Source organism: Malaclemys terrapin, chromosome 3, assembly GCF_027887155.1.
Source record: "Malaclemys terrapin pileata isolate rMalTer1 chromosome 3, rMalTer1.hap1, whole genome shotgun sequence".
Classification (NCBI taxonomy): Eukaryota; Metazoa; Chordata; order Testudines; family Emydidae; genus Malaclemys; species Malaclemys terrapin.
In genome coordinates, this window is record NC_071507.1 from 166,570,038 (window position 1) to 166,589,767 (window position 19,730).

General features: G+C 40.0%; 1 protein-coding gene across 1 annotated transcript in view; it reads left to right on the forward strand.

Annotated features, from left to right (window-relative positions):
• CSMD1 (CUB and Sushi multiple domains 1) overlaps positions 1 to 19,730 on the forward strand; it is a 1,946,356-nt gene that overhangs the window by 1,545,718 nt on the left and 380,908 nt on the right. The window contains exons 24-25 of the mRNA XM_054023823.1: positions 12,598 to 12,789; positions 17,687 to 17,813. Coding sequence (XP_053879798.1) covers positions 12,598 to 12,789; positions 17,687 to 17,813 — 319 coding nt within the window. The remainder of the gene's footprint in view (positions 1 to 12,597; positions 12,790 to 17,686; positions 17,814 to 19,730) is intronic.

The following is a 19,730-nucleotide window of genomic DNA, read 5'->3' on the forward strand; positions in this document are numbered from 1 at the left end:
GATATTTTTTTTATTTGGGCCCCAAAATGAAAAAAAAATCAGTTACGTGCTCAGGGCTATCTCCTACATAAATCCCCTTGAGAGTTTCCTTTGGTGGATGCAAAATGAACACCACAGTGTCCATGACAATGAAGCTTACAGTGGAAGAATAAGTGTACTTTAAACATTACATATATGCCAATAATTTCCATCGTCCAAATGGAACAATGTTGCTCATGCTGTGCTGGTAATTTAGGTAAGATATGACCCGGAGCAGAGCACTGTGGATAAATGAAATGGGCAGTTGATGAGCAGACAGTTGTCAACCTGCAAGTCTCTAGGTTTTGGTCTCATTTATGCAAATCAGGTAGATTTAATTTAACGTTGTCATATTCATGTGCCTAGAAAGCATTTGTACAGTCTGTTGGCAGAAGTTTCTATTTGTTGCAGTTTAATATAAGCCAGTGGTATCTACTTTACTGTGATCATAAGGTGCTGTTGTGGTCATGTTTCCTGATAAATGACAATATCTGCTTTGTAACCATAGTCTCATCAGAGCACAGTGACAATTGTACAAAGTAACAATCTGACTTCAACAGCAAGTCATTCCTTGGGGGCTTGGGATCAGATACATGGTCTGGAAAAGGGGTTGGAGGAGAAGTCCTGCATATGCTTGAGAGAGAGAAAAATCTTGGATAGGAAGAGGAGCTGGATGATCTGAAAATACATAGATACAGATTCTGTCACCTCTACTCATGTTTAAGGCTAAGACTTTGTCGGGGATATTTTTAGTAAAAGTCACGGACGGGTCATGGACAAAAATGAAAAATTCACAGAAGCCATGACCTGTCCGTGACTTTTACTAAAAATATCCTTGACAAAATGGGGATCTGCGGGTCCCCACACTGCCCGAAGCGGGGCAGTTGTGCAGGGGCTAGGAGCCACCTGTAGCAGCTGGGGGTTGCAGGGTACCCCTGCTGCCTGCAGCTCCGAGGGTTCCCCATTGCCTGTGGGGGCTGGGAGCTGACGGGTGCTCCCACCTCCCATGTAAACTGGGAGCTGCAAAGTATCCCTGCCACCCGCCGCTCCAGGGGCCCACAGCAGCTGGGAGCTTGGGGGTTCCCCCACCACCGACAGCTCTGGGGGCCCCCACCGCCTGTGGGAGCTCGGGGGTTCCCAGCAGCTCCCTGCCCCCATGGGCTGCAGGGGGACCTTGTGGTTCCCGACTATGGGAGGCTGAAGTCGTAGAGGTGACTGGAAGTCACGGATTCCATTACTTCCTCCACCTGTGTGACTAAATCGTAGCCTTACTTGTGTTTAGAAGTATCTTCCTGCATAAACAATCACATTGATAGTAATGGGCCTCCAAAGAACAGAGGTCCTACTCATTATGAATAAGGGTGGTAAAATCTGGGCCCTAAAGTATGCACTGTTAGTATGAACCTAAATTTATCTGGAGTGAATGCAAAGTGGTAATATGAAGCCAGTGGAAAGTCTAGTGTAAAATATGGTAATTGGCATGATAGTTGGACTTCAGAAACTGTGCTTCAGAATGGCAGTCTAATTGTGTACTACATGATATACAGGGTTTTTTCCAGGCATGAACATGTGCACACAGTATCTCAAAAAGCAGACTCTTGCTTTCTGAATTAAAAATAGTTAACTAGAACTTTAGGACATTAAAAATTCTGTATTCATTTTCCAAGGTGTTAGCTTCTCATGTTTACAATAGCAATACCTGGGTAATGCAAATACTGAAGATTTTAATATCCCCCATAGTATTTATAATTTTAGGTCTCATGTATTGGTGAGTATTGTGTATCTGAAATGAGAAATTGAAATCTGTTGCCAGAAATGCTTGAATTATTATGTTCTCTGCAATCAGTCAATATAACATTTCACCACAAGTAAAAATCTGATCTGATTTGACTTTAAAATAAACTGACGGGGGAAAAAAGTTTTTTTTTGTTGTTGTAAATGCCCTCATAGAATTTCAGAAATAAGATTTAAAATAAGCAATGTATTTCTGTGAGGCATGTGATGATTTTTGACACATAAACAGGCTAAAAAATCTTATGTGCTTGTTTGATGTTCATATATATTTATTTTATGGTCCCTTTACCTGAACTGTGATTTTTCTTGCTTACAACCCTCAAAGATATCTTGTCGTTTGAAGATATAAAAATACAGTTCATTAGACATTATATAGAGCAAGAGGACCTTAAAGGCAGCATATGTACCTTGGCCTGGTGCAACTGATTGGTGCAACATGAATAGCTTTACTGGAGGGAAAGATTTTTGCTACTCTTTCTGAAAGACACTCCAAGGAAAATGATAGAAATATTCTAGATTTTGAGAGACCTCATCTGCACTTATCACATTTAGTTTACAAGTACAAATTGACCTTTCTTCTGAATAGGAGTTGGGGAAGTGCTATAAATAGGTCACATTTTGCCAGATTTTTTGTTAACCTGGGGTAAGTACTGGTTCAAGTAAAGCAAAAATCTGTTTTATACCTGTTTCATAATCCATGTAAGACTTTACACTTTTGGAGTTTAAAATAAATTTCTCACCCTATTTCCTAGGAGATAAATATCCAGATATATAGTTATGGGCACCTTTTCTTCTGAGCATTAAATACATGTTTTATTTTGTTTTGTGGAGCAAGATGAAACTGTAATGATGTGTAAATCTACATATTTTTGTGAAAATAAAGCCTTGTGGATAATCAACTTTATTAAATCTTTGTAATCCAGTTGGGGTGATAGCTGATACTATTTTGTGTCTAACAAAGATGATAGGCAGTTATGCATAATACACCTGACACATAGTGTACTGTTGCCTATATGAAGGAATGAAACGTCTCTTTGTATCCAACTTTTGTCACAATAAATAATATAGAATCTCCCCTAATAATGATAAGAACATAAAAACGGCCATAATGGGTCAGACCAAAAGTCCATCTAGCCCAGTATCCTGTCTTCTGACAATGGCCAATGCCATGTGCTTCAGAGGGAATGAACAGAACAGGTAATCATCAAATGATCCATCCTCTGTCACCCATTCCCAGCTTCTGACAAACAGAGGCTAGAGGCACTATCCCTGCCCATCCTGTCTAATTGTCATTGATGGACCTATTCTCCATGAATTTATCCAGTTCTTTTTTGAAACCTGTTATAGTCTTGGCCGTCACAACATCTTCTGGCAAAGAGTTCCACAGCTTGACTGTGCATTGTGTGAAGATCAAATAAAACCAATTGTTTAATCTGTTAGAGATATTTCTCTAGGTCACTATTACCTTGGTATCTAAGTGCCTGTACCAGTAAAGGGACCCATCATATTTATATGCCTCTGTGATTGACATCTGTTACTGTGAATTTCCTGTAAATGCTCAGAATGCCCTTATTTGAGTTGCAGATCACACATTCAAAAAAATGCACATTTGTTTAGATGGTACAAACATATAAACTCACATAGTATATTTATTTAGTGATGTGATCCCACATTCTATGTGAAATCATCCAACCTCCTCCCCCCAAACAAAACAAAACACCCTTTAGTCCTTCTAAGTCTCTTATGGACCCTTAAAACTGCTTCAAACAATAAGCCGAGGCTTTCTTCAAGGTGAGGAAATCTTCAGACAGCATATTCAGCTTTCCAAGAGCAGGCCAGTCTTTGGCTGGTAGAGCAGTTGCTCCAGTCAGTGTAATTTTGAGTAGCTACCTCCCCTGACAGTCAACGCAGGTATGCTGAGTGTATTCTCAGCACAATTCAGAATCTAGTTTGCATTGTATTATTATTATTATTACTATTTAATATGTTGGAATGCCCAAGTGTGCTAGGCACTTCAGAGTGCAAATAAACAAACACAAGCCTTGTCCTGGAAAGCTTGCAAACTAATAGATCAACACAAAGTCCATTAAAATCATTTGAAAGCTTTGGCTCACATCCTAATTTCAGACATGACACAACAGGGGGAGGCACAAAATATTAGGCAGGGGCATGGGATGATGCACGGAGGTTACAGCAATGGCATTATATGGGTACTCCACAGGCTAGTGCACAGGGTGGTGAAGTATTTTCTTTGACTGTATTAAATAAAATACTTGTCTTTATTCTAATTCTTTGTATAAGTGGCTGAAGTGGGTTTTGGGGGGGGATTTCAATGAGGAACAGTAAGCAGCCTAGCATATTAACTCCGAAGGAGCACTCTATGTGTAGGAACAGCATGGAAAAAAAAAGGAGGGGGAGATCAATGGGGCATTGCAACTGATATCATGGGGCAGAGATAGTGAGATGCAGTGCGCATAATTAGTTGTTTATCAACATTTCAAAACCAACTGAAAATGATGGTGTGATGACAGGGTATATAAAACCTGCACCAGCTGCCGCTCCATACCTTCAAATCATGCTAGAATTGGAGGAGGAGTTAAAAAGAGGGAACTCCACTCAGAAGGGGACAACCTTGAGATGGGGGCAAGCGGTTGAGCTCTCCAGCTCCCAGAGAGAGGTCTGACCTCCAGCAGAATCTCTGCCCTTGAAAAAAGGAGAACACTGATCCCCTGAGCTAAGAAGAGGAAAAAGACCTGAGACTTGTACTGGAGATCCAGTGGTCTCTTGGATGTACTGTCATACTTCCAAGGCCTCTGACGTAAGAGAAGCCAATATCCTCACAGAAGTTGCCTACATGTTTTCTTTTTTTTCCTTATGCTTTTATTTAACCTCATTAGCTGACACTGGATTGTTTCTGCTTGTTTCACTTAGGACCCCGAGGCAACGTTTGCACAGCAATTAAAAACCTGTGGCTGGCCTGGCCAGGCTTAGGGGCTGTAAAATTGCTGTGTAGACATTTGGGCTTGTGCTGGATTCCAAGCTCTGGGATCCTGATAAAGGGGAGGGTTCCAGATCCCAGGCTCCATCTTGAGCCTGAACAGCTACACAGCAATTTTCAGCCTTGTGGTCTCGAGTCAGCTGACCCAGGCCAGCCATAGCTATGCTGCAGGTTTTGTTCCAACGTACATGTACCGTCAGAGGGGAAGGAACAGCCAGAAGGTTTTGGCCAAAGGGTTGAGCGCCGACCCTGCTAAACTGACACTCCCTGCAATTCTTGGGATATGGTGGGAGAGCAATTGGATTTGCACATTTGTGATGCCCATGTAGCTCCTGAAGGGGGTGCTCTGCCAAGTGCACATTTATGACAGATGGCACTAAGGCCTTGGCTAAACTCGCGGATTCACAGCGCTGCCGCGGCAGCGCTGTGAAGCGCGAATGTACTCTCACAGCGCTGCAAGTACTCCACCTCTCCGAGGGGAATAGCTTGCAGCGCTGCGAGCGAGCATGCAGCGCTGCAGGCGCTGATTACACTGGCGCTTTACAGCACTGCACTCACTGTGCTCGGGGGGGTGTTTTTTCACACCCCTGAGTGCAGCAAGTGCAGCGCTGTGAATTGCCAGTGTAGCCAAGGCCTAAGAGAAGTAAACAGGATTATGTTTAAGGATTATGGAGAAGTAAACAATTAGCAAGAGAGTTAAGAGAAACTCATATAAACACTTGGCTCTTCCTGGATGTTTGTGTCAGTAGATATACTGAATACAAACACATACATAAATGACAAATACTCCTACTCTTCAGTTGTTTTAAAGGGCAGCTGAATATGCAAGTAAATTTCAAAGCACTTCTTTGACATGAAGCATCTTGCACACTGCTGAGATTCCTAGAGTCCAACAGAGAGAGTTGAGATAGGTTATGTCTGAGGGGGGATCTCTTGACACACTAAAGCTTTTGCAGCTATTAATTCTGATATAAAAACTAGACCATAAATACCATATTTAAGTTAAGTGGGTATACATACTGTGAAATGATGGTTTTGCTATTATAATTTTGGACCTGGCATACGAGTTCACCTTTAAAGTGTTATGTTTTCAGAATTTATAAGTATACGGATTTGTAGGTATTAATCTTGAATAGTTATGAACATCATTCTATTTCATTTCAGCAAACGTAGGTCACTCAATGCCATCAAGTATGATGGTTTATGCTTGAAGCACTTAAACACTTGGAAAGTGAAAATAAAATACAAAACAGAATTAAATTTGACAATTTCAAGCTTTTTGGAAGCAATTCTAAGTACTGTCCAGTATGTGGAATATTACTGAGCATGAGCAAGTGAAATAAGACTCATACATACATAGCAACACAAATGGTTACTTATTGGCTTAATGGCTTTATTTTTAAAGGTGTCTAAGCTTGACTTAAGAAACTTATTCTCCTCAATTTCTATGAAATCACAATTATTTAATGCCATTTTGAAGAAACATAATGCTGTAATTCTGTTATCATCTCCTCTGAGATTTTGGCAAACAGCCTCAAATTTTGTATCAACAGTTAAAATGGCTTCCTTCAGAGAACCTCTTGTTTTTACATTTCAAAAATCTTCAAAACTCTTAATTTTGAAAGCTATCTCATTGGGATATTTTTAAACTGGGAGTTTCCCATTCTGTTATTAGTATGTTTTATGCTTTTTGTGCAGTAGTTTCAGCGGTGCTGGAACAATTTGTATAATGAGAGTGCTGAGAGCCATTGAACCACACTGTAAACCCTATATATGATGGAAACCACTTTGAGACAGGAGTGCTGCTGCACCCCCAGCATCCCTAGTTCCAGCACATATGAGTAGGGAGGGAGGAAGGGGAGTTGTGATTTCATGTATAGTTGAGTGGAATCTTGTTCCCATTGAAGTGCATGGGATTTCTGTATTGACTCAGCGGGAATGAGTTTGAGGACTTCATTATCTCTCCTTAAGACTAAACCACATGACACAATTAAAGTTGTATGATGAAATTGTTCTCTGAGATAACAGAAGTTGTCCATGTGCGAGTTATGAATATGTATATGAATTTGGCCCTTACTATTAAAATAAGAAAATAACAACAAAAACCAGTAGAACTGAAGTTAAACTAATCTTTAGTTTTCTCAAATCAGGATCCTTTTGTTCCTTTTCTTCCAACTTTGTCTTGTATGGCAATTGTATCTGTAGATTGGTTTGGTTTTTACTCACACATATGCTGTAATCATGTTCTATTGGGTATCCTACATCATAATAATTTTTATTTATAAGATCCACCTCTGTCAAAATAGGTGTTTTGGACAAGTATATTGAGTGGAAGAGTTACTAAAAAGTAAGTGAAAATAAATCTTGCTTGGCTCACATGTGAAAACAGTGTACACCTTCCCCCAGTGGATAGCAGGTGTTGCTAACTTGATTTTAATTTTTTTAAAAGTTTCAGGATGAGGGTCTTTTGGAGATTGCATTACATGCTTAGATCAAAGGCAAAAGGCAAGAGAATCTCTGTGGAGGCAGTAAATTTGCTATGAGGCAAGCTGAAAAATATTACAGTAAATATATTCTGCATAGGTGCCGACTCCGTGGGTGCTGCGGGGCACCCTCCGGCAGCCCCCCATCAGCACCTCACCTTCCCCCAGAGTTTCCTGCCTGCTGGTGTGCCCCACAGATCAGTGCCTCCCTCTCCCTTCCCACACCTCCTGCCCACTGAAATCAGCTGTTTCGCGGGTGCAGGCAGGATGCTGGGAGGGAGGGAGGAGGAGCAAGGATGTGGTGTGCTTGGGGGAGGGATCGGAACTGGGAGGGAAGAGGCAGGGAGGGAGTAGGGAGAGGGTGGGGTGGGGGTGGGAAGAGGTGGGGTGGGGGGGGCTTGGAGGAAGGGGTGGAGGAGGGGTGGGGCCTGGTGCAGAGCTGGGGGTCAAGCACCCCCCAGCATTTTGGAAAGTCAACTCCTGTGATGATATGTGCGGGGGCCTTCAAAAAGTTATAAACTCTACTTTCTAAAGTTAGCATCAAATAATAAACCTCATGATATGAGATAGACATGCATGGAGGCATAAAGGCTCCTTTCTGTCGGACATGTTTAAAATATATAAAAAGTCAAAACTGCACTACATAAAAAACAAAGTATAGCTCTCATTGCAGTATGGAGCTAAATCTTCATTGTCAGTCACATTTTTTTTTCTTCTTTTGTTTCAGAGTTCTAATTCTGTTGATAATTAAAATGGTTTATTTGTGAAATTTATGGAGGGTAGGAAGTTGCACAGAGGTCATGAAATTTCAGACCAAGTTAAATGGGGAGGTATACTATATTTAGAAAATGGTAATGTAAATCAAATGACAATATAGAAGAGAGGAAGAGTGGATAATCTGGTTTGGAAATTACCAAGGTCTCAATCGTGATCCACCTTATGCATCTGTACAAGAGAATAAGGGGTTGCAAGGCTCCTTGTCACTGTCAAAGGGTGAACTGGCTTGCTCAGGGATTAAGGTACTCAGCTGTCAGATTTGTAGATTGCCAGTTGGGACCATTTTGATCATCTAGTCTGAGCTCCTGTATAATCAGACCATAGACCAAAATAATTCCATCTAATTTTGGTTAAAAATTACCAGTGATGGAGAATCCACCATGTCCTTTGGTGAATTGTTCCAATGGTTAATTACTTTCATCATTAAAAAATTATGCCTCATTTTCAATTTGTCTAGCTTCAATTTACAGTAATTGATGATGTTACATCTTTTTTCCACTTGACCGAAGAGCCCATTGTTAAATATTTGTTCCCAATGTAGATATTTAGAAACTGTAATCAAGTTATCCCTTAATCTTCTCTTTTTTAGGCACAAGGAACTCTGTCTACTTAGTTTATCACTCTGAGGCAGGTTTTCTAATAACACTGCTCTACAGCCAAAATGCTTCTGAAATAAATGTAGTCAAACTTTACTGATTCTGGGTCACTGAGAATGAAAATGATGCTTAAAATTGTTGATTGGCTCTAGTTTTCAAGATATGATATTGGGTCAGTATATACAACCCTTGACTTGGGAATGGCGGATCATAAGTGAGTTATAAAGGGAAGGGATCTCAATTTAAACCAGAAATGACTAAAACACATCTTTGACTGGCTCTATGAATAAATCTATGACTGGGTTTGGACAGTACTTGCTTTTTAGGCAAAACAATGAATGATGCAATCTGAAGCTGGTATTGTGTCATACATGATATGAATTGCATCATGTTATTCCTAGAAGTCATGGATGATGCAATCATAACGAAGCTTACATCACTCTGCTGAACAAATTGCCCTATATCAGCCCTAGAAATCATACAGTGTCGTGCTCTCTTATTTGTCAGTGTTTAATTTTGCAAAGGGGCACATTTCTGTTTAGCCAAAGTGAGCAGAGATGCCTCGTACTTGTGTGAACAGTGCAGATAACTTCTGCTATGTTTGTGGTGAAGTGACTTTTGCATCTCACAAGCGCAGTATAACCACTATGGTTAAGAAAGCCTATCCCCTTTATTTTGGCTGCAAAATTGGAGATCAGGACAAGAGATGGTTCCCACACATATGCTGCAACACTTGTGCAACAAATCTTCGCCAGTGCTTGAACAGGAAAAGGAAATCTATGCCTTTTGCAGTGCCAATGATTTGGAGAGAGCCAACAGATCATCCCAGCAATTGTTACTTCTGCATGGTGCCTCCAGTTGGGAAAGGTGTGTCAAAGAAGAAAAAGTGGACTGTGCATTATCCAAACATTCCATCAGCTATACGCCCAGTACCCCACGGAGAAGGACTGCCGGTTCCTGATGCACCAGAATCATTCTCACTTGAGTCAGATGAGGAAGAGGAAGAGGATGAAACTTCTGGTCCTGAACCATCAATGTCACAGGACCCACATTTTCTCCCATCCTCCTCCTCTGAACCACACCTCATAACACAAGGTGAACTGAATGACCTTGTCAGGGATTTGGAACTACCCAAGAGTAAGGCAGAGCTGTTGGGCTCCAGACTACAGCAGTGGAATCTCCCGGCAGGTGATGTTAGGGTTTCCATGTTCCGTGACCGTCAAAAGGATCTTGTCCCATTCTTCTTCATGGAAGGTGATCTTGTAGCCTGCAACAACATCGATGGTGTGATGGCAGCCCTCAACATCGTTCACGATCCAGATGAGAGGAGACTGTTCATTGATTCATCGAAGACGAGTCTTAAAGCTGTTTTACTGCATAATGGCAATGTTTTGCCATCAATTCCTGTTGGTCATGCAGTCCATATGAAGGAAACCTATGACAACATGAAACAACTTTTGAGGTGCATAAACTATGACCAACATCAGTGGCAGCTTTGTGGCAATTTGAAGGTTGTTGCTCTCTTGCTTGGTCTGCAGACTGGATACACAAAGTATTGCTGTTTTCTCTGTGAATGGGATAGTTGTGCAAGAGATTCCCACTACATCGAGATAGATTGGCCACTCCGACAGTCATTGGAGCCTGGGAGGAAGTGTTCAGCATCCACCACTTGTTGAATCAAGGAAGATTTTGTTACCACCCTTACACATCAAGCTGGGTCTGATGAAGAACTTTGTCAAGGCCGTTGACAAAACACAAGCAGCTTTCAAGTACCTCCGTGGAAAATTTCCAAGGTTAAATGAAGCTAAGATAAAGGAAGGTGTCTTTGTTGGTCCTCAGATTCGTGAACTTCTTCGAGATGATGCATTTGACCATGCACTGCATGGCAAGGAAAAGACGGCATGGAAAGCCTTCCAGTTAATGGCAATAAATTTTCTCGGAAACAACAAGGCAGACAACTACAGGTTGTTGGTGGAAAACCTCCTCAAGGCATACAAAAGCCTTGGTTTCAACATGTCACTAAAGATAAAATTTTTGCACTCTCATCTAGATTTTTTTCCACCGAACTGCGAAGCAGTGAGCGACGAGCACGGTGAGCGATTTCACCAGGACGTTGCAACAATGGAGAAATGGTATCAGGGCAAATGGAGCCCATCAATGCTTGCAGACTATTGCTGGACAGTGACAAGAGATGCTCCATTTAATGAATACAAGAGACAAGCCAAGAAACGCCGAGTAGACACTGAATAGGACTAAACTATGTACATAATAGTTTTTTGCCTTTTGTTTCATAATACATTTTATTTATATAACCCTTTTGCTGATTTTTAAAGTGTTACCTAAACAGGACAGGTGAAATATTATCATGTAAAGCACCCATAAACACATAAAAAGACCTAGGTTTACAATTTATGATTAAAACTCTACTATCTACACAATATACATAGACATAAAATGTAAAAACTTAACTATCTTAGAAACAGTAGCCAATCAGTTGTTTTAATTGTCATATTTGAATTCAGCACATCAAAATACATAATAAATAGCACATTTTATCTCTGAAGCAGATGACTTCTCAAAAATTGTAGACCAGTGTAATTTAATAATTTTCATAGCTCTTCTCTGAACCCTTTCCAATTTATTAGCATCCTTCTTGACATTAAGTCTGCCCTGTGCCTAAATCAGGTGACTGAAATTTATGTGATAACAACCCAGAAATGGTGCTTGCTATAAGAGAGACTATCTTTCTCTTGGTTAAAGACCTGGGACTGGGAAAGACCTCATGCAAGTCTCTCACCAGCAGCCTGAAGAGGGGCAGTTGCCTGAATATGAGCAGAATACAGGAAACAGAGTGGGGCTTATGGAGGGAAGTGTGGCCAGAGATGCTCAGTGGAATATGACATAGAGGCAATGCTAGTAAGGCCTTGGGAAGAGCCAAAAGGACTATGTTGGGCTGTGGTGGTGGAGGGTGAGAGGTGCAGAGATGATAGGATGGAGTGTCCAAACCTGGCAAGATTGGTATATTATAGTCCTGGGATTCAGAGGAGAAGAAATTGTGGATGGAGTAAATGACCACTTCTCTGTATAGACCCTTCGGTTGGAGCCTATGACAGAAGGAGGGACTGGGCTTCCATACACCTCAACAATAACACCTGGAGGTGGGCACATGCTCCAGTGACCCAAAGCACAGAAAGGACCATGCTTGGAAGGGTAGAGGGGTGCTCTTGTGATTTGTTAATCCCTTCTGCCCAGCATGGAATTGCTTGTCCTGGAGGGTCAATGGAACTGCTTATCTCTTGCTGTATCTTAATAACTTACATCCCACAAGAGGGAAGGTTTCTTGACAAATGTGTATGGGTGTGTGTGTGCGCGTTCATCAGAACAAAAACTGAGGCCTGGGTGACCAAACCGGGTTGGGGTAGAACAACTCATGTACATTTCCTCCCATCCCTTACACTCCAGCCTAGGCTATTGGCTTTATTATTGTGTAGGGGAGCAGAGGCAGCCCCCAGCACACTTCCAGGTATAGGGCTGACAGGGTTTACTTTCCTCATGGAGAAAGTGAGTAGCAAGGACCATATTGTGATTCTGAGTTATAATCTGATTTCTGGTTTTCTCGTGGGCAGTGCAAGTAGACACTAATCCTTAGTTGGGGATTATAATAATTTCATAATGTAGCTCTAAACATTCTGAATTATGGAATGAAGCGTTTGGAAGAGTAGAAGGGGGGCTTGTTCCTATCTTTTTGGTTTTCTCCTTCCCTAGATCATTCACTAGATCCCTATAGATAAATTATCTTTGGTCACAATGAATGAAGTTAATCCAATTGTTTGAATTTTGTCCCCATGCTATAAAGGGAAAAGGTTTAGTTTCCAGTTGGATTATGCTTTTCTTCAGATAGAATTATGTTTTGCTTTCTCTCTGTTTGCAGGTTTTGACCTAGTCAAGTGTGAAGATCCGGGAATACCAAATTATGGCTACAAGATCCGTGATGAAGGACATTTCACTGACACAGTCATTTTATACAGCTGTAATCCTGGCTATATGATGCATGGTAGTAGTATTATGACCTGCCTAAGTGGAGATCGAAGAGTGTGGGACAAACCTTTGCCTACCTGCCTAGGTAATGTTAATTGTGACTATGTAAAACATAACATAAACAAATGGTTGTGGTTTCTCTGCAAAGGAAAATAAATTTTCTTATTTTACATCTGTATTCTACATAAAATGGTAGTGTTAGCAATAAGGGCTTAGTTATGGTTGCCTCTGCACTTTGATGTAGGAGTCAGTCATCATTTGGCCATGCAGGAAGGAGATTGCTGACTAGCACTGGCTCAGGACAGTTTCAGTAGGAGTGTACATGTCACACCTTTCCTAAAAGTTTGCCAAGAAAAGCTGCTCACCACATTATCTCTTCCCTCCTCCTACTCCCATACTTGTGAAGTATGCAAGCCTAAGGCTTCCAGTCATCCTCCACCGAGGTAATGCACCTCTCATAATGACAATTATTAAAGACGCCAGTAGAATCCTTCAGCTTGTCTTTGTTTGTTTTTTCCAGTGTCTGCTGGAGGACCAGTAGCCCCAGGAACTAGTAGACAAATTACCATTAATTTGTTCCAAATTCAGTCGTTAATTGGAACTGAACTTTCCCAACAGAAATTTCCAATTAGCAATTTTCCCTTATCCTTTACCCACTTCTGCCCTTAAGAGGCATAATTTAGTCCTAACAATGGAAACAAAGTTCGAAATTTACACACTTCATAACTGGGTTCCTTGTTCTGCTAAAATTACCTGAAATTATCTTAATGGATTTTGTTTGTTTTAATATCAGTCATTCCCAATGGACATAGCATGGTTGTCAACAATATATATCTCCTTTGAGTTGATGATTTGTCTGCGTGTTGGTTGATACAATTAGAAAGTTTGATCTTTAGAATGCAAGAATTGATATAAACAAATAATCCCTCTGAATTGTGGAGGTGCTGTTCACAACTCCATAGTTTTGCACTGAAAGCAGGAATTCAACGTGATTTTTATATGAAAAATACAGTGTATTCTCCCCAAACTCACATCACTTTGCATGTAGACTGAATCATCCTAGAATTTATAAGAAAATCTGTTAGTGCGTTAAAATAAATAAAATCTGTGTCTTCTAAAAAAATTTAGCATATGTATCAGTCTTTTCTGTGTCCCAGATTATTTTAACACTTTACATTTACATTTCCTAAATAGTTAAACTTAACTGGAATCTTGTGCATAGGCTGTATGGGTTGTAATTAAGCTAAATTATTAATTATTGTCTCTTATTTTTATAAGGCCTCAGATAACTCTTAAGTGGGGCTGTGGTGATGAAAGTGACTCAAACAATCACCACCCTTCCTCTACAGTTAATGTCCCTGTAGCAATCCCTGTAACTCAGTGCCATAAGGTAGACTGGAAATGTGTCAAGAGTGTTCATTGGTAGATTATTTGGTCCAGCTGTCAGTCACTGCTCTTTAATGATTTTGTGGATTCATGCTAGGATGAACATCAGTGCTTGAGGGACTCCCATGGACACCAATGCGCAATGAGTCAGCACTGCTCAGGGAACTGAAGTTAGAAGCAGAAGGGAAGCCCTTAAATCACAGACACTGGTATTCTGTGACTTGGCGATCCCTATCCCTCTTACACATAGTGCCAGTTTCATTAACACAGCCCTCTAAACTGATCAGGCAATTGCATATTAAGGGATACATTCACCAATATTGTTCAGCTGCTTTGTGGTGCTCTGTTAATTCAGAGCTACTCAAAACATGGCTTATCTGGCTGATGTGCTCTGGCTGCTTTGCATTGCTTTACTGTGTTGATGAATCTGCCCTTAAAAATAAAGAAAGTTGATAGTACATATTTTTAAATCAGAAGGAATATTATATAATATCATTTTAATTGGTTTCTTCTTTAGTTGGGTATATGAAATTTCTCATTATTACAAAAACTAAGGAAATTCCCTGACAAAAAGAATCACATAAGATGGAGCTAAACTTGAAAGTGTGTATCAGTAACTTAAAGACATTAAAAACCAAAAACATTAGAGGGATGTTGTAGTTGTACCAAAACCAAGCAATATAAACCCAAGAATATATATATAAATATATATATATAAGAATATATATATAAATATAACCCAAGAAATTCAGAGTTAGATTGCCCTTGAGAAATGGTATTAAGGCACCCAAACAACGTTAACTCTGTCCTTTTGATATGTCATGAGGGGAGACAAGTGAAGAAAAAACGTAATATATCTTTAAAAAATAAAACAGGTCAATCTAATCTGGGACTACAAATGCTACAATCCCTTAATTATAATTGTCTGGTTATTGCATTACGTCACTACAGGGCAGTGATAAGCATATTTGGGTGCTTCAGCTGTGCATTTCTTACCACAACACAATAGGATTTCTTAAGTGCAACCTTAAATCATGAGTTTCCTGGTTTTGCAATGTCTGGTTTGGGGATAATTTCAATATCCTTTTTTTATCCTTAATGTGTTGATATATGCACTCAGCGTTAATCTCGTTTTCTTAGAGGGTTGCTTGGTATTCTTTGTTTTGTTTTGTTTTGTTTTGTCTGGGACTATATGACTGAGTTTGAATCCTTAAACTTTTTACTACCCCTGAAAAGACAGAAAGCTTTACCTGTGCAAGAACTGCAGGATCAGGCCCTAATTCATTTCATTTCCTAGGCTCAACCCCTCAAAAGTATTTAGTATTGATTTCAATAGGAGTTAGGCATCTAAATACCTTTGAGGATTTGGGCCTTCATGCTTGTTTGCATCCTTTTTGTTGAAAGAATATTTTCGGAAGATATTTGACTCTTAAGGCTATGTCTACACTACACACCACTGGCAATAGCATGTAGTGTATGTGGAAAATACATTGCATCCACTCTGTGGTGTGTTGCTACATGAGTCAGTTGCAACTGATCCATTAGCGATTATCTTTGAAAAGTCATGGAAGACGGGAGAGATTCCAGAGGACTGGAATAGGGCATTTATAGTGCCAATCCATAAATAGGGCAATAAAGGCAATTGAGGGAATTATAGACCAGACATCTTAACTTCAGTAGCTGGAAAGATAATTGGGCAAATAATTAAGCAATCAATTTGAAAACATCTAAAACATAATGTGGTGATAAGTAAGAATCAATATGTATTTGTCAAGAACAAATCCTGTCAAACCAACCTAATAGCTTTCTTTGACAGGGTAACAAGTCTTGTGGCTAGAGGGAAGCTCTAGATGTGGTATATCTGGACTTTAGTAAGGCTTTTGATACTGTCTCGCATGACCTTCTCATAAACAAACTAGAGAAATACAAGCTAGATGGAGCTACTATAAGGTGGGCGCATAACTGATTGAAAAATCATTCCCAGAGAGTAGTTATCAGTGGTTCACAGTCAAGCTGGAAGAGCTTATCGAGTGGAGTCCTGCAGGGATCAATTCTGGATCTGGTTCTATTCAATAACTTCATCAGTGATTTAGATAATGACATATTGAGTTTGCTGATGATACTAAGCAGGTAGGGGTTGCGTGTGCTTTGGAGCATAGGATTAAAATTCAAAATAATTTGGACAAACTAGAGAAATGGTCTGAAGTAGGATGAAATTCAGTAAGGACAAATGCAAAATACTCCACTTAGGAAAGAACAATCAGTCTCACACATAGAAAATGGGAAATGACTGCGTAGGAAGGAATACTTCAGAAAGGGGTCTGAGGGTCATAGTGAATCACAAGCTAAATATGAGTTAACAGTATAACACTGTTACAAAAAAAGCAAACATCCTTCTGGGATTTATTAGCAGGAGTGTTGTAAGCAAGACACGAGAAATAATTCTTGATCTCTACCTCACACTAATTAGGCCTCAGATGGAGTATTGTATCCAGTTCTGGGCGCCACATTCAGGAAAGATGCGGACAAATTGTAGAAAGTCCAGAGAAGGGTAACAAAAATTATTAAAGGTCTAGAAAACATGACCTATGAGGGAAGATTGAAAAAAATGGGTTTGTTTCAGAAGAGAAGACTGAGGTCAGACGTGATAATGGTTGTCAAGTACATAAAAGATTGTTACAAGGAGGAGAGAGAAAAATTGTTCTTGTTAACCTCTGAGAATAGGACAAGGAGCAATGTGCTTAAATTGCAGCAAGGGTGGTTTATTTTGGACATTAGGAAAAACTTCCTGTCAGGATTGCTAATCTTTGGAATAAGTTGCCAAAGGCGGTTGTGGAATCTCCATCATCGGAGATTTTTAGAGCAGGTTAGACAAATACATGTCAGGAATGGTCTAGATAATACTTAGTCCTGCCATGAGTGCAGGGGACTGAACTAGATGACCTCTCATGGTCTCTTCTGGTCCTGTGATTCTATGATTCAATGAAAGGTTCTGGAAGAGAGACGGGAGGCAGTGGGAAAAGGCTTCCCCTCTGCCAGAGCCTTTCCTTCTGCCGCAGTCTTTCCCTCAGTCCTGGAAGGGTTCTGCACTGGGGAACTGCCCAAGCTTTTCCCCACTGCCTCTCGCAGCTCAGGGAGTCTTTTCCTATGAAGAGGAAAGGAGCCAGCAGCAGTGAGGCAGCTGGATGGTACACTGCTAAAAATAGCAGTGTAGATGGCGAGCCAATGCTTTGGCAAGTTGAAAGCATGTAAAGCATATAGTCAAACACGTACCCACACTTTTCAGGTATGTCTTTACTCTACTTGCCTAAGTCATGCTCACTATCTATACTGCTATCTATACCCCTGCTGGGGGCATATGCCAGCAGGTACTCTACACGCCACCAAAAGAAGTGTGCAGTGTAGACATACCCTTACTCTTTATATTATAGAGGCTAATGGTTTCCTGCATGATATCAGAGGGCTTTTCTTTTATTGTTGTAGGACATGGTGAAATCAATATATTTTTTTCTAATTAAAAATAGAGGTAAAAAGCAAAGTGCTAAATATCAGGGCCTTGTTTTTAATAAGAAGTAAAATGATTGTTTATTTTGCAGCTGAGTGTGGTGGTCGAATTCATGCTGCTACTTCTGGTCGCATATTGTCACCAGGTTACCCAGCACCATATGACAACAATCTTCATTGCACTTGGATTATAGAGGCAGATCCAGGGAAGACAATTAGGTATATGCTTAATTTCAATTCTTAATGTGAGTTGTTAATGTCTATATTTTGTAAATGAAACTATATGGCAACTAACTACTACACACTACATTATTTTACATTCTGTACATATGGTCCAGCATCTTTTATTATTAATGCACTAGATGGAACAGAACAATTTGAAAAGACATGTTATGTTATGTGATGTTCAATATATTTTAACTTAATTTAAGTATAAATACTTGCAAAACCAGGTTTCAAATTCAGTCTTTGTATTTGGCCAAATTCAATCTTCAACTTAATTAGGCCAGAGTATTATTACAGATATTTGTATTGCAGTAGCAGTTAAGCATCCCTGTCAGAGATCAGTTTCCCATTGGGACTATACTAAAATGTTAAAAAGACAATCCATGCCTCAAAGAGTTCCCAGTTAAGATTATACTCTTAAATCTTCATGCTAACCTCGATCCACTCTGTAACTCCCATGTCAATAGGAGGTTTGCCCAAAGAGCAGAGGTAGAATATAGCAGTTATGAATTAACTGAACTTAAAAGAGATGTTTTTTTTTTTTTAGGCACTTAACTGCCATTGATGCCTTTAAAAATCTCCCCCTTAATTGTTGTAATGTGTTTATTTAATACTCTATTGCCACATTTAACATTACTCTTCAATATGAAAACCTGTGTGATATGGAATACTCAATAAAAATCTATTTTGTTTTGTTTGGCTGAACCTAGAGTAGAATGTCTAGTACCCTGCCTAGAGTGCGTGGACACCAGAGCCTATGGAATTTTGGGTCTAACATGATGGGTGTCTGGCGACAGATTCTCACCTGGAATTAATTGTCATAGGCCCTTTGCCTTCAGTGAGGATATGGCAATTAACACCAGCTAAAGAAGTCTATGGTGCTTTTATTTTGCATTCCTGACCCATTAGCATTACAAATGTACATGGCACTTTACAGAACAAGGATAATACTCCTGTCCTGGCCCCCAAGAGCCTAAATACAAATAAGACAAGATAGCATTGCAAGAAAAAGAGACTCTGAGGGTTACTAATGATGACAGGAAGGACTTTCTGAAGAGGTGGGAAATTAAAATAGAGTGGAAATGTGCAATGGATAAGGAACAGGGAGACTGTAGGATGTAGGCACAAAATATTGATGAGGAGAAGAATGTAAGGAATGGAAAAAGGCACGAGAGAAATAATTGCAGAGCAGTGATCATAGAATCATATAAAGGTATGTCTGAAAGGGACTGCAAGAGGACCTCTCATCCATCCACTGTACTAAGGCAGGATTAACAATACCTAGACCATCCCTGGCAGATGTGGGAGGCAGAGGCAAAATGAGGAGCTTTAATTTTATGAAGTAATACATTGGAAGCCAATGGAGGGATTCAAGAAGTGGACATCTGGGAATTGCTGAAGTACAGAAAGGACTGGAAGGCTTTTATTCCTCCTTCACTTTCCTGTCCCATCAGGGAGGAAGCAGTACTCAGCTCGTGGCATCTAATAAATGCTGCTCACTGACATGGCTATTCATTCAGAGGTAAGAGTGCTGATTTTTAGAGGTTCTCAGCGCAGGTTTGTTGCAGTTACCAGGGAATGGGTAAAATAGAACACAAAATTTCACAAATATTGGCCATATTTAGATGGCAGATTTTAGCTTGTACTCATGCTTTTTTGAGAAATTTAATATTCAGACAGATAAGAGCTGGTGAGCAAAAATTATGCGAGAGCATTACCAATGAGATTCACATTGTTCTTTACAAATATTCTTATTATCGAGCTTTTTAGAGGTCTGTGATATTAACATGGACAATGAAATACCAGTGTTGTACACCAATGAATGAAGTGGTAGGGGATATAACACACCTACCAAATATACTGTAATTGGACTTGTTTAGAATATTAGCTATCACTTATTTTTAAGAAAAT